The sequence below is a fragment of the Salmo salar genome, chromosome ssa08 (assembly GCF_905237065.1).
Source record: "Salmo salar chromosome ssa08, Ssal_v3.1, whole genome shotgun sequence".
Classification (NCBI taxonomy): domain Eukaryota; kingdom Metazoa; phylum Chordata; class Actinopteri; order Salmoniformes; family Salmonidae; genus Salmo; species Salmo salar.
The window spans coordinates 4,650,876-4,667,366 of NC_059449.1; the positions used below are offsets into that span (position 1 = coordinate 4,650,876).

General features: G+C 42.5%; 1 protein-coding gene across 1 annotated transcript in view; it reads left to right on the plus strand.

Annotated features, from left to right (window-relative positions):
* Nucleotides 1-1,603: 1,603 nt before the first annotated feature.
* LOC106609931 (uncharacterized protein DDB_G0283357-like) overlaps nt 1,604-16,491 on the plus strand; it is a 66,819-nt gene continuing 51,931 nt past the window's right edge. The window contains exon 1 of the mRNA XM_045722608.1: nt 1,604-1,608. Within this exon, the coding sequence (XP_045578564.1) occupies nt 1,604-1,608 (5 nt within the window). The remainder of the gene's footprint in view (nt 1,609-16,491) is intronic.

The following is a 16,491-nucleotide window of genomic DNA, read 5'->3' on the forward strand; positions in this document are numbered from 1 at the left end:
TGTTGTCTATGTGTCTGGGTAGAGGAAATCCCCCTCCTAATCCAGTCTAAATATAATTTATATGAACAAATACAAGGTAATTGCAGTTTGACTCCTGCCCCCCCAATTAGGAAAAACTGGTCTCATCATAGCCTATATGAAGCCTTTTTACAACTGAACAACTGATGAATCACTGTCATACCTTATAGGGTCCAGAGTTTTCCTAGTTAGGTTAACATATAAGGAAAAACTCCAGGCCCAAGGGGGTAAAAATTGCCCCACCGCTCTGGGACCTATGGTGCCGCCATTCTGCTTGCAGCTGTCAGATATCGTCAGGTATGTGGACGATCAGGGCTTTATTCAGGAACGTTTTTGGGCTACTTTGATGTGTCAAGTGGGTGAGATGCGCAGTCTGTTTTTGACTTCATAGAGAAACTCGTTGTCCAAACCTACAATGGCACAGCTGTAATGGAATGTGTCTACTATTTGTATTTACAGCTAAGTCCCCTCCTGTTCCCTCATTAAGAGGTGATGACCACTCTACTCCACTACCATTGTCAACTCTCTCATGAGTTGAACTGAAGCCATGTCTAATGTACCCGCTCATCCACTGGCACATTGAATGTTTCCTCTCCAAGCACTGTGAGTACCCATAACAATTTTCTCTCATAACTGTATGTAGAGTACATCACATACACAAAAACAATCCCATTATTAAACATGAATGATTTTACTCCTTGCTTGGACTAACTCATTCTTAGCTCTTTTGTCTAACTGTGTAGTGTGTTGTGTTATTGTTTTTTGTCTTCCCAGTCAAGTCCTGTCCTGCACTGGTCAAGCCTCTGAACACCTCAACTCATGCCTCATATCACTGCTGTGATCTCTTTCCAACACTGTGTAAGTAGCCCTCTCACTCCCATTCCCCATCATTTTGTACTATAAATGTCTTTATTAAATGCTTTAGGTTAAAATAATTAGTCTTTGACGATTTTTGAAATACACTTTGTTGTCTCCGTGGTCTCCATCTATACCGTGGATCTCCCATCCTCCTCAATTTTTCAAGTCACCAGCCTCTACTGTGTGTCCCTTGTATGCTGAGGTGAAAAGCCACATCCAGGGGCTCCTGAACAAAAACTTAATGAGGAAGTCAACTTCATCATACGTATCACCTCTGATCTGTGTACGGAAAAAGGATGGGAGTTTAAGACTTTGTGTTGATTACAGGGGATTGAACAAGAAGATTGTTCTGGACAGACATCACATACCCCATATACAGGATATACTTAATGATTTAGGAGGAAACTCATGGTCTACAGTTTTAGATCAAGGAAAGGCATACCACCAAGGCTTTGTGTGAGAGGAGTCCAGAAAATACACTGCCTTCAGCCCTCCTTGGGCCTTATATGAATGGAACAGAGTTCCATTTGATTTATCAAACAGCTCCTCTGCCTTCCAATGAAGCACGGAGGAAAGTTTAGAGGGTATAATAGAGAGAATCTGTATACCGTATTTGGATGATGTGCTTATTTTTTGTCAGTCATTTGGACAAAATGTGGAAGATGTCTGTCAGGCAGCAAAATCAATGGGGTATTAAACTCAGGGCTGATAAGTGACCTATTCAAGAATGAGGTACGTTATATAGGAAAACATATTTATTCTGAAGGTTACAGAATGGTCACTCTGACAGAACTCCAGAGTTCAGCTGTGGAGATGGGAAAACCTTCCAGAAGGACAACCATCTCTGCAGCACTCCACCAATCAGGCCTTTATGGTAGAGTGGCCAGATGGGAGCCACTCCTCAGTAAAAGTCACATGACAGCCCACTTGGAGTTTGCCAAAAAGCACCTAAAGGACACTCAGACCATGAGAAACAAAATTCTCTGGTTTGATGAAACTAAGATTCAACTCTTTGGCCTGAATACCAAACGTCAAGTCTGGAGGAAACCTGGCACCATCACTATGGTGAAGCATGGTGGTGGCAGCATCATGCTGTGGGGATGTTTTTCAGCGGCAAGGACTGGGAGACTAGTCAGGATCGAGGGAAAGATGAACGGAGCAAAGTACAGAGAGATCCTTGTTGAAAACCTGCTCCAGGACCTCAGACTGGGGCGAAGGTTTACCTTCCAACAGGGCAATGACCCTAAGCACACTGCCAAGACATCGCATGAGTGGCTTTGGGACAAGTCTCTGAATGTCCTTGAGTGGCACAGCCAGAGCCCAGACTTTAACCTGACCGGACATCTCTGGAGAGACCTGAAAATACCTGTACAGCAACGCTCCCCATCCAACCTGACAAAGCTTGAGAGGATCTGCAGAGAAGAATGGAAGATACTCCCCAAATACAGGTGTGCCAAGCTTGTAGCGTCATACCCAAGAAGACTCAAAGCTGTAATCGCTGGGTCTAAAGGGTCTGAATACTTATGTAAATGTGATATTTCAATGTAATTTTTTTTTAATTAAATTAGCAACATTTTCTAAAAACCAGTTTTTGCTTTGTCATTATGGTGTATTGTGTGTAGATTGATGAGGAAAAAATATATTTGATACATTTTAGAATAAGGCTGTAACGTAACAAAATGTGGAAAACGTCAAAGGGTCTGAATACTTTCTGAATGCACTGTGTGTACTAACTACAGCGGGACTGAATGCAACCGATCCTGGTGGACCGGAGTTGGTGAAGCTGTCTTAACGTCGCGGAAAGGTTAACACTGACACAGACTGTCTGTCACATTCTCCTCAGCCTGCTGAACATTACACGGAAGAATGCACAGAGAAACAATCACCTGAGATCACAAGGCATGACTGTGTAATTTTCATATCCCCAGTCACACCAAGGAGCTGTCAAGAGGAGCTGTCAAGAGGAGCTGTCAAGAGGAGCTGTCAAGAGGAGCTGTCAACTTGGAGGGGGAGCAGCTATAGACCGAGTGTCTCCACACAATGTCACGCAGGCTCATTTAAAGGACGCAGCTGTATCGTGAATCTTGGAACTGAAAAGGCAAAGGACTAAGCCGAAATCAACAGAATGTCAGCAAGAGTAATGCGAAGTCAACCAGTTAGTGCAACAGGCTCCATGTCTCACCAGAGGGATTATTACAAAGTAAAACAGCAAAAAGGACACAAGTTGTGATACCAAGTCAGTCTAGAACACCAAGTGACTAGTACTTACACACTGAAATGGCCCATCTAGGAACAGAAAGAGTGTTGAGCTTAGCACGAGAACGCTTTTATTGGTCGCCCATGCAACATGACATTGAACACTTGTAAGTGTTGACCAGTTCCCGAAGGAATTTACAGAACGGCGTAAAGTTCTGTATCCAATTTTCAAGGAAAATAGATTGAAAGGGAAATGAGTAGCTCTCGTCGTCGATAAACGATATATTGATAACCAATTGTTCAGAGACACAAAGACTACTCCATGGTTATTTTAAAAATGACAAAGTTCTCATTGAGGAGGCAAATAATGAAATGGTGGAACAGCCTTTTAAAATAAATTATACATTTAATTTATTAATTGTCCTATCATGGGGAACTACATTTTTAAAATAAATTATACATCTAATTTATTTATGAACCTATATTGATGGAACGGTCCACAACCCTATACCCTAGACCAGCCTTTCTTAAAGTATGGGTAGCGACCCATAGTGGGTCCGCGGACCTGTTAATAGCGGGACAGAACAAATGTATAATTATTTAATTAATTACAGGAATTGATTTGGCCAAGTGCAACTGCGCTCACTGTTTAGCAGCAGTATCTCAGCTCAGTCTGGCAGCTGCGCGTGTGGGAGGAAGATGTGTGCTTCGTTGTCTACCGGATATTTTTCCCCTGCAGTTTTCTTGAAGATCACTCAGCGACCCACGTCGCACGCACGCACCCACGCACACACACACACACACACACACAGCTGATAAGATAAATCAAGAGTAGTTCATATTTAGATTTGAAAAAAATGATAGTTCATCGCAGATGGTTTTTGACAAAAGGCTTTCTCTGCCCATCTAACAGGCATTCAAAGGGAACAGAGCCATCCTCAAAGCTTCATACCAGGTGAGCCTAAATATAGCCAAGGCAAAGAAGCCCCACAGTATAGGAGAGGAGCTCATCAAACCCTGCCTGAGGGTTGTCTGTGTATCTCTTTTGGGTGAGGAGGCAGCGAAAAAAGTGGACTCAGTCCCACTTTCCAATGACACAGTGGGTAAAATAAGAGATATGTCAGTTGACATACAAGCATCTGTGTTAGAAAAGATGAAACAGCACAATAAATTCTCTCTTCAATTAGATGAGTCAGTTGACGTGGCTGGAATTCTGCAGTTGATGGTATATGCAAGATATGTATTTGATGATGATATCCAGGAGGAATTTATTTTCTGTGACTATCTACAAACAACGACAAGGGGAGAGGACATTTTTAGGGTGGTGGACACTCATTTGAAAGACTTACAAATTGACTGGGCAAATTGTGTTGGGATTTGCACTGATGGTGCAAGATGCATGACTGGGTGCAACTCCGGATTCATAGCTCATGTCCGCAGAGTGGTGCCCAACGTGAAACTGACACATTGTATTCTGCACAGGGAGTCTTTGGCTAGCAAAGCATTACAACCTAACCTAGGGGCTGTTTTCGGCTCAGTCGTAAAGGTGGTGAATCTGATCAAGAAGAGACCTCTTCAAACAAGGCTGTTCAGAGAGCTTTGCAAGGAGATGGGAGCAGACCATGAGCACCTGCTCTTGCAGACCTTTTCCGTGACAAACTGTGGTTGGCTAGGCTGGCTTACCTGGTTGACATTTTCAGAAGGCTCAATGAGCTAAACACAAGCCTCCAGGGCAAGGAATCAACCATTTTGTAGCTTGAAGATTGCATCAGAGGATTCACTGCACGCCTGGGATTGTGGCAGTCACAGCTGAAGGCTGGAGCATATGGCATGTTCCCTGTTCTGTCAGCTCACATGCAGCAGATAGATTCCCCCCTATGTGAAGCTGTGAAGAAGGACATGGCTGAGCTTTGACCAGTACTTTCCTAACCCAAAGAGATCTCAAAAATGTCAATGGGTGACGTATCCCCTTTCAAGCAGTGTCCTCATCAGACCTAGGACTAAGTCTGCCAGAGATGGAGGCCTTAGTGGCACTACAAGCAAGCAATGGCAGCAAGATGCTTTTTGAGGCAAACACGCACACAGTTCTGGGTTGCTCATCTACAGCAGGAAGGGTTCTCGTGCATGGCTGAGAAAGCAGTAGATGTTCTGGTCCAGTTTAGCACCACACACCTGTGCGAGTCAGGGTTCTCAACTCTGCCATACTTAAGAAACAAGTACAGAAACAGACTCAATGTTGAACATGACCTCAGGGTTGCACTGTCAAAAACTGAGCCTGTGTGTGTGTTCTGTTCACAGGAGGTTGGTGGCACCTTAATTGGGGAGGACAGGCTCATGGTAATGACTGGAGCTGAATTAGCGGAATTGTATCAAGTACTTCAATCACATGGTTTCCAGGTGTTTGATGCCATTCCATTTTCTCCGTTCCAGCCATTATTATGAGCCTTCCTCCTCTCAACAGCCTCCTGTGGTTCTGTTATACATCTGTGTGATGTGATCAGTTCAGAATGAATGAAGTTATTGTATTTTAACAGCAACAGTTCCAACCTAGACAGATATGTAACAGTGTTTTTAATGGGGAAAAATAAACATGAAAAGATATTTATGAGTATTTCATTGTTTTTAGTTTTTTTTCTATATTGCATTTGTTTTAGGCATAAGGGCAATGAAATGTACTGTTATTTACATATAGTAGCATGTTTTCATAAACTTGGGTCCCAGGAAAACACAGAATTTCTAATTTGGGTACCAGGTTGGAAATGTTTAAGAACCCCTGCCCTAGACACCCACCTGAATGACCCAGATACTAAGGAGAAGTCCCTAACTGTTTTATGGGCCTGCTGTAAGTGGTCTGTATGCAGCCAAAATGTGGCCGGAGACCTAGAGCAGCACTGCTCCTCAATATTCTGAGCCTGCTTGGCAGGGTTGGTCCTGCAAAGCCAAAGTCCCCTAAAGGGAGAGTATAATATACAAGGAAATTCTCAAAGCTGCTAATGAGAACCTTGATGACCTTGTAGCTAGCTGGTGGGGATTCCGGTGGGGTGCCCCCACCCAGGCAGTGGCAGTGCTGGCAACACTAGCTGCAGTAACCCATGGGGAGGGGGTCACACTCGGACATTCAGAGAGGGGTATATTATTGTGGCCCTGGTGGCACAAAATCAAAAGTCTGACTGCATGGAGATCCTTGGGAATATGGTCCCTACGAGGGACCGTGTTGTGGATGTTTCAGGGGAAGGGGGTACATTTGACCTCCATCATCTAGGACGTGACAATAGTTAATAAAATCTCCCCATTTCTGCCCATTTTTTTTGCACAGTTTTGCAGGCCTTCTCATACAGCTGCGACTGTATATGCATTCGTAAATCGAGAACTTTCTTGAGTTGGGCTCTGGGACGGTGCAACTGTTGAGAATGTGAGTCTATGGTTGTTGTGGGGGAAAGGGGTTGAGTGTGTATGAGTGTGTATAAGTGTGTGGCTGTATGTGTGTATCCCACAACTGTTGCGAGTGAGTAAAAGATGTTAGGGACAATATAGGATGATTCACAATAATTGTTTGCTAATATAATAATTGCTTGCAATAATGTAATTTTGGTAATAGCGAGACTGGTGAGAGGTAAAAATCCTTTGTATAAATTGCCTACATTACTACAAATCTCAATAGCTAATTATGGAAAATAAGATAAACAGGATTTTTAAATATGTTTTTTTTTTTAATGGCTATATATAATACAATTCGAGGTGAGGGTGATGGAAATGCATTTGGCGGTTGATCTACTTCTGTTCTGTAAATGGCACTGTGTGCTCTTTTCCAAGGATGGATCCCGGTCTCTCCAGGGCCATGGGATCCGGGGGGTCGGAGGTGGTCTGCCGGGCATTGGGATGACAACCCAATTCGGGATGAGGAGGGCTTTTATCGGGTGGAATATTGAGGACCAATTGGAGGTTTACTTATATATACAGATGATAGCCCTATTTGGTAAAAGACCAAGTCCATATTATGGCAAGAACGAGACAAGGCCGAGTATAGCCCACAAAGATCTCTGCCACGGCACAACCCAAGGGGGGGGGGGGGGAAGCTGGTTGAGAGAATGCCAAGCGTGAGCAAAGCTGTCACCAAGGCAAAGGGTGGCTACTTTGAAGAATCTAAAATCTAAAGTATGTTTACATTTTTTTAACACTTTTTTGGTTGCTACATGATTCCATATGTTATTTCATAGTTTTGATGTCTTCACTATTATTTTACAATGTAGAAAGTAGTAAAAATAAAGAAAAACCCTCGAACGAGTAGGTGTGTCCAAACTTTTGACTGGTACTGTATGTATTCTAGTACAGTATAATATATGATGTAGATAATGTACTAAAGAGATACAGAATAAAAATAGACAGACGGACAGATGGACAGATGGATGGACAGTCACATACAGAGACGGATGGACGGACTGACAGAAAGATCAACATCTTACAGTGCCTTAATTGGGATTTTTCACTGATCTACACAACCTACTCCACATTGTCTGTGAAAGATATTGTCCTGATCCAGACAATTCTGTCTATTCACTTCTCAGCAAGGGAGAAATATGGGCCATTTGCTCGAGGCAAAGAAGACTTGGCGTATGGTTTCAGGTTACAGAAATTCCCATCATAAAATGTCATATATCCTGTCAATCCTGATATAACTAACATGTATCCTCAGAAAGCAATTCTGTCGATACATACAGTACGTAGTGTATGTGTTGTCCTAGACCTAGAATATTCTTTCACATTTTTGTGCTGTTATGCATATACAATATCACCACCAATAATAGCTCGACCAAGAGCGTCAGTAGTTCCGTTACCTTTATACCTTTTGAATATTTGGAATGCCTTTCACTATCTGACCGATCATCTCAGTTCATTAGCCGGAGCTCTTTTGAAAGATACCCATTGTGTAGCCCTGACGTCACAGAGCGCACTTTCCCCAACAAACCTCCCACTGAGTGACAGAAAGACCAGTTTAGGTTGGGCTGTCAGAAAGGGTCGGAGAGGACACAAGAACAAAAGCAGTCACTCATCACAGGCGGCAGTCAAAATTAGATTCATATTCATGTACCTGCACATTCTTGTTTAATGCCTCAAAACGTAAAAAGCAATAAAAACGTATGACAGGTCAAACATGTGAGTGCAGCTGATGGAGACAGAGGACACCTGCTACGACCGGATAAGAAGTTCAACCTGTTCTGTCCATCCTCCCTTTACTGCTACACACGTTACTACTTAATGATCTATTGTTGTACTGGTTGTAATGTTGCAATGTTTTATATCAAGGGTGGCCATCCATCCTCCTAGTGAGCTACTAGGTGGGCAGGCTTTTGTTCCAGCCCTCCTCTGACACAGCACATGATAAAAATCAAGCTGCTCAGCATGACCTTGATAAGCAGACTCGGGTGTTTTTCAGGGCTGGATCAAAAGCCTGCATACCCAGTAGCGCTTCAGATGGAGGGTGGACCACGTATTTTATACAGTGAAGTTAAGTGCCTTGCTCAAGGGCACAATGGTAGGAGATTGTGCATGAAATCAAAGAGCAGCCTTTCCGTGTTAATACCACATTTATGCTTACTTTGTCATGTATACTGTACATGGAGATGTATTGGTCATGGACAATTGGTTAAAAGTAATGGAGAAGTCATATGAAAGCCATGAAATTCCATCTCTCAAAATGTGTATGAACCCTGATCTATATACTGCATGGAGACCTTGAGGGAGGCTCGCTGCCAGAGACAAACTTTCAAGCCCCGCAAAAATGCATGTCAGGGAAAAATATTAAGATTTAGATTTTGTTCTAATTCATTCTTTACAGTTATGTTTTTTCCATCGTATTTGTAAATGACAGTATGTCAATAGCTTTTATTGGTTTAAATGTAACTTATTTATATTGTTACAGTTACCACAGAACAAGTAGTTAATCAAAAAGTACATCCTGTTTTCTTGTTCATCTTGTTTTGTTGTTTCAACAACTTGATTGGAGTCCACCTGTGGTAAATTCAATTCATTGGATAACCACCTGTCTACATAAGGTCCCGCAGTTGACAGTGCATGTCAGAGCAAAAACCAAGCCATGAGGTCAAAGGAATTGTCCGTAGAGCTCCGAGACAAGATTGTGTCGAGGCACAGATCTGGGGAAGGATACCAAAACATTTCTGCAGCACTGAAGGTCCCCAAGAACACAGTGGCCTCCATCATTCTTAAATGGAAGAAGTTTGGAACCACCAAGACTCTTCCTAGAGCAGGCCGCCTGGCCAAACTGAGAAATCGGGGGAGACGGGCCTTGGTCAGAGAGGTGACCAAGAACCCGATGGTCACTGTGACAGAGCTCTAGTGTTCTTCTGTGAAGACAGTCCCGTGTGGCTCAGTTGGTAGACCATGGTGTTTGCAACGCCAGGGTTGTGGGTTCAATTCCCACAGGGGACCAGTATGGGAGAAAAAAAATCTATGAAAAAAATGTATGAAATGTATGCATTCACTACTGTAAGTCGCTCTGGATAAGAGCGTCTGCTGAATGACTAAAATGTAATGTAAAATGTAATGGGAGAACCTTCCAGAATGACAACCATTGCTGCAGCACTCCACCAATCAGGCCTTTAGGTAGAGTGACCAGACAGAAGCCACTCCTCAGTAAAAGGCACATGACAACCCACTTGGAGTTTTCCAAAAGTCACCTAAAGGACTCTCAGACCATGAGAAACACGATTCTCTGGTCGGATGAAACATTGAATTCTTTGGCCTGAATGCCAAGCATCATGTCTGGAGGAAACCTGGCACCATCCCTACGGTGAAGCATGGTGGTGGCAGTGGGGATGTTTTCCAGCTGCAGGGACTGGGAGACTAGTCAGGATCGAGGCAAAGATAAACGGAGCAAAGTACAGTTAGATCCTGAATGAAAACCTACTCTAGAGTGCTCAGGACCTCAGACTGGGGCAAAGGTTCACCTTCCAACAGGACCATAAGCACACAGCCAAGACAACGCAGGAGTGGCTTCGGGACAAGTCTCTGAATGTCCTTGGGAGGCCGATGCTGTAATCGCTGCCAAAAGTGCTTCAACAAAGTACTGAGTAAATAATCTGAATACTATTTCTGTTTTTTTTTGGTCTTCTAAAAAACTTTTTTTGGGGTCTCAATACTTTCCAAAGGCACTGTATACCTGGATTCTTGTGGTATATTGCTGCCACACAATTTACCCATACCCCAAAAAGTACCACATTACTTGGTACCACCAAATTACCACACACAAAAACATAAAATAATCACATATAAAACACAGGATTTGTAACACCGCAATAACAAATTCCTGTGCTAAAATGTCCCAAAATACACACAATGGCTTGATACCAGAAGAATACCACAGGACAGGTACCACAGGAATAGTCCAGACTACAACAAGACTACCACTGGAGAAGTACCACAGGAATACCTGACTGTATGTGGTAAAATTACCAAAGGATTACCGCAATACATTTTTGTGAGAGATGTCAGCACATAAATCTGGTATGTATTTAAAAATAAATAAAAATAAAATAAAGGTTGAATAAAATATGGTTAGCCTCATATACATTGCTAGCTCAACAATATATAGCTAGCTCAACATTATGTCTGATTTTAGCTATTCTCTGCTTCAGATGTACAATGACAAGGGGTGCACTGTTCCCCCCCATCCAGTGATGCCATCATACTGTCGGCATATAGCTGCATTGGCAATGCATGCCATATAATAGGCCGCAAATTGGTACACATGCCTCATGTCCTGAGAGATAGTGACAATCAAACAAAACAGATTGGAGAGCTTATAACTGGACAAAAAGGCAATGTTCATTTTAGAATACAACACAGAAACACAGACAAATTAGAGACACATCACCCCTCTTTTTTTCAGGATTGTGATCTGTGATTCAACATTGAATCAACATTGACAACATTTTGAACAATTGAAACAAGTTTAAACACTTGACATCAAATAGTTAACACTTTATTTCATATAATTTCAAAATGTACAAATAAGCTAATTCGTATGTCAATAAAAAATGTCAATCGGTCAAATGTATTTATAAAGTTTTTTACATCGGCAGTTGTCACAAAGTGCTTATACAGAAACCCAGCCTAAAACCCCAAAGAGCAAGCAATGCAGATGTAGAAGCACAGTGGCTAGAAAAACTCCATAGAAAGGCAGGAATTTAGGATGAAACCTATAGAGGAACCAGGCTCTGAGGGGTGGCCAGTCCTCTTCTGGCTGTGATGCGTGGAGAGTATAAGAGTGCATGGTCATTAAGGCCAGATCGTACTTCAAGATGTTCAAACGTTCATAATATGACAAGCAAGGTCAAAGAATAATCACAGTGGTTCTAGAGGGTGCAACAGGTCAGCACCACAGGAGTAAATGTAAGTTGGCTTTATATTGCCGAGCATTCAGAGGTCGAGACAGCAGGTGAGGTAAAGAGAGAGAGACAGACAGGTGAGTATTAAAACTTTCCCCGGTGATAAAACGAATGGCGTTATGGTAGACAGCATCCAAAGATTTAAGAGCAGTGACTGCTGCAATCTGGTAAATGGTGTCACCATAATCAAGAACTGTCAGGAAGTTGACTATACAATCTGCTTCCTGCTATTAGGGAAAAGCAAGAAGACCTATTTCTAAAAAAGAAGCCTCTTTAAATCTTAGCTTTTTAACTAGCTCATCCCATGTTTTTTAAACATTAAGTCTTTGTTAATGAATATTAAACGTTTTAACAGATATATTTATATAAATAATAAAGAGAACAGGTCCCAGTACTGACCCTTGTGGTACACCTTTTGTAATATCCAGGAAGCAAGATTTAACCTCTCTAGGGTAGGGGGCAGTATTTGCACGGCCGGATAAAAAACGTACCCGATTTAATCTGGTTATTACTACTGCCCAGAAACTACAATATGCATATAATTATTGGCTTTGGATAGAAAACACCCTAAAGTTTCTAAAACGGTTTGAATGGTGTCTGTGAGTATAACAGAACTCATATGGCAGGCAAAAACCTGAGAAGATTCCTTACAGGAAGTGGCCTGTCTGACCATTTCTTGGGCTTCTACACTCTCTTTATTGAAAACTGAGGATCTCTGCTGTAACGTGACACTTCCTACGGCTCCCATAGGCTCTCAGAAGGCGGCAAACCGGTGAATGATGTCTTTGCAGGCCCTGGCTGAAAAACACTAGCGCATTTGGATAATGGTCGATCAGAGAACAATGAGACTGAGGCGCGTGTATTTTTTCGTCTTTGAACTAAAACAGGATTTCCCGGTCGGAATATTATCGCTTTTTTATGAGAAAAATCGCATAAAAATCGATTTTAAACAGCGGTTGACATGCTTCGAAGTACGGTAATGGAATATTTAGAATTTTTTTGTCACGAAACGCGTCGGGCGCGTCACCCTTTGGATAGTGTCTTGAACGCACGAACAAAACAGAGGATATTTGAACATAACTATGGATTATTTTGAACCAAACCAACATTTGTTATTGAAGTAGAAGTCCTGGGAGTGCATTCTGACGAAGAACAGCAAAGGTAATCAAATTCTTCTAATAGTAAATCGGAGTTTGGTGAGGGCCAAACTTGGTGGGTGTCTAAATAGCTAGCCCGTGATGGCTGGGCTATCTACTCAGAATATTGCTAAATGTGCTTTTGCTGAAAAGCTATTTTAAAATCGGACATAGCGATTGCATAAAGGAGTTCTGTATCTATAATTCTTAAAATAATTGTTATGTTTTTTGTGAACGTTTATCGTGAGTAATTTTGTAAATTCACCGGAAGTTTGCGGTGGGTATGCTAGTTCTGAACGTCACATGCTAATGTAAAAAGCTGGTTTTTGATATAAATATGAACTTGATTGAACAAAACATGCATGTATTGTATAACATAATGTCCTAGGATTGTCATCTGATGAAGATCATCAAAGGTTAGTGCTGCATTTAGCTGTGGTTTGGGTTTATGTGACATTATATGCTAGCTTGAAAAATGGGTGTCTGATTATTTCTGGCTGGGTACTCTGCTGACATAATCTAATGTTTTGCTTTCGTTGTAAAGCCTTTTTGAAATCGGACAGTGTGGTTAGATTAACGAGAGTCTTGTCTTTAAAATGGTATAAAATAGTCATATGTTTGAGAAATTGAAGTAATAGCATTTCTAAGGTATTTGAATAACACGCCACGGGATTCCACTGGCTGTTGAGTAGGTGGGACAATGTGGGATCATGTGAATCAGCCACTGTTTTTTTACATCAATCTTTAGCAAAGCACTAGGTACATCAGACATCAAGGGGTTAAAATGAAAATAAAGTATGTGAGAATGTTAGTGCATCACTCTCTACAATCTGTTCTGAGGTGACTAAAGGACTCTCTCTAGTGGGATGAGATGAATTTTCTCTGATTATCCTTTCAAACATGTTGTTGATCTATCCTCACTTTTCTCCTAGCACAGCCATTAAACTCTGCAACTGTTTTAAAGTCACCATTGGCCTTATGGTGAAATCGTTGAGTTGTTTGTTTCCTTCCTCTCTGGCAACTGAGTTAAACTTTTTTCCAATATCAGATATGTCTATGTCCTGGGAAATGTTCTTGTTACTTACAACCTCATGCTAATAGCATTAGCCTATGTTAGCTCAATTGTCCCGCAGGGGACCCATCGATCCTGTAGAGGTTAAAAACTTCTTAGGGATAGGGGGCAGTATTCGGAAGTTTGGATGACTGAGGTGCCCAAAGTAAACTGCCTGTTACTCAGGCCCAGAAGCTAGGATATGCATATAATTGGTAGTATTGGATAGAAAACACTCTAAAGTTTCCAAAACTGTTACAATAATGTCTGTGAGTATAACAGAACTGACATGGCAGGCAAATACCTGAGGAGAATCCATCCAGATAATTTATTTTTGAGCTCACCACTCATTGTAATGGGATACCTCCCAGATTTCAGTTCCTAGGGCTTCCAGTAGATGTCAACAGTCTTTAGAGAGAGTTTCAGGCTTGTCTTTTGAAAAATGAGCTAGAATTTGTAGTTTTTCTACATGGCTCCCATTTTGGCTGTAGTATTGTGGCGCGCGTGGATGAGGGCGCTCACTTCGTTATTTATCTCCGGTAATGAACATACTATTCTCCGCCTTAAATGTTATCGTTTATTTACCTATCAGGGTACCTGAGGATTGATTAGAAACATTGTTTGACTTGTTTGGACGAAGTTTATTTGGAACTTTTGGGATTCATTTGTATGCATTTTGAAAGAGGGAAACCGGTGGATTACTGAATCAAGCACGCCAACTAAACTGACTTTTTTGGGATATAAAGAAGGACTTTATCGAACAAAATCACCATTTGTTATGTAGCTGTGACCCTTGGGATGAAGATCTTCAAAGGTAAGTGATTTATTTTATCGCTATTTCTGACTTTCGTGACTCCTCTGCTGGTTTGGAAAATGTTTGTTATGCTTTTGTATTCGGGGCGCTGTCCTCAGATAATCGCATGGTGAGCTTTCGCCGTAAAGCTTTTTGAAATCTGACAAAGCGGCTGGATTAACAAGAAGTTTGTTAAAGTTGCTTCCTGTTCGTTTCTGGTATCAGAACAAAATAGTCAGCACATAGTATCTTCTGATTTAGTTGTACTTTAATTAATGCAAACACGTGTATGGTAAATATGTCATTCGTATACGGTCTCTCTAACACCTCGCAGGGCAGACAGAAGAAGAGGGCGTCACATTCTATTGTTCTCTCTTTTATACTCTGACAGAGATATTTCCCGCTCAATGCTGGCCTGTCAGAGGGAGGAGGAGCGTGGTTTAAACTTGCTCCTCCTGTCGTCGGTGTGCAGGCTGATCCCAGCGTCGTGACGCACTTCCAGTTGCCGGTTGTAGTTCTTCTTGTCTTCAACAGTTGATTTACCCGTATTTTATATACTTAACATTGTAGCATAGCTTTCCCAGTATATTATATAAGTTATGCATACAAATAGTCAGTTCAACCCTAACAAGTTAAGCTTTTAAACGATGTAAGAAACTTGTATTTTCATGAATGTTTAATATTACGGATTTTGTCATTTGAATTTCGCGCTCTGCAATTTCACCGGATGTTGTCGAGGTGGGGCGCTAGCGGCACGCTTGGCCCAAAGAGGTTTTAAGCTTGTGGTTTACAGTGATAAACATCAAGATTTCTACATTCCCGTAGCTATATAGTAAAGTTAACTAGCTAGCAGCTTGTACACAGTGGCCTCAATATATACTGCTCAAAAAAATAAAGGGAACACTTAAACAACACAATGTAACTCCAAGTCAATCACACTTCTGTGAAATCAAACTGTCCACTTAGGAAGCAACACTGATTGACAATACATTTCACATGCTGTTGTGCAAATGGAATAGACAACAGGTGGAAATTATAGGCAATAAGCAAGACACCCCCAATAAAGGAGTGGTTCTGCAGGTGGAGACCACAGACCACTTCTCAGTTCTTATGCTTCCTGGCTGATGTTTTGGTCAATTTTGAATGCTGGCGGTGCTTTCACTCTAGTGGTAGCATGAGACGGAGTCTACAACCCACACAAGTGGCTCAGGTAGTGCAGCTCATCCAGGCTGGCACATCAATGCGAGCTGTGGCAAGAAGGTTTGCTGTGTCTGTCAGCGTAGTGTCCAGAGCATGGAGGCGCTACCAGGAGACAGGCCAGTACATCAGGAGACGTGGAGGAGGCCGTAGGAGGGCAACAACCCAGCAGCAGGACCGCTACCTCCGCCTTTGTGCAAGGAGGAGCAGCAGGAGCACTGCCAGAGTCCTGCAAAATGACCTCCAGCAGGCCACAAATGTGCATGTGTCTGCTCAAACGGTCAGAAACAGACTCCATGAGGGTGGTATGAGGGCCTGACGTCCACAGGTGGGGGTTGTGCTTAGAGCCCAACACCGTGCAGGATGTTCGGCATTTGCCAGAGAACACCAAGATTGGCAAATTCGCCACTGGCGCCCTGTGCTCTTCACAGATGAAAGCAGGTTCACACTGAGCACATGTGACAGACGTGACAGAGTCTGGAGACGCCGTGGAGAACGTTCTGCTGGCTGCAACATCCTCCAGCATGACCGGTTTGGCGGTGGGTCAGTCATGGTGTGGGGTGGCATTTCTTTGGGGGGCCGCACAGCCCTCCATGTGCTCGCCAGAGGTAGCCTGACTGCCATTAGGTACCGAGATGAGATCCTCAGACCCCTTGTGAGACCATATGCTGGTGCGGTTGGCCCTGGGTTCCTCCTAATGCAAGACAATGCTAGACCTCATGTGGCTGGAGTGTGTCTGGCCCGCCCGTTCCCCAGACCTGAATCCAATTGAGCACATCTGGGACATCATGTCTCGCTCCATCCAGCAACGCCACATTGCACCACAGACTGTCCAGG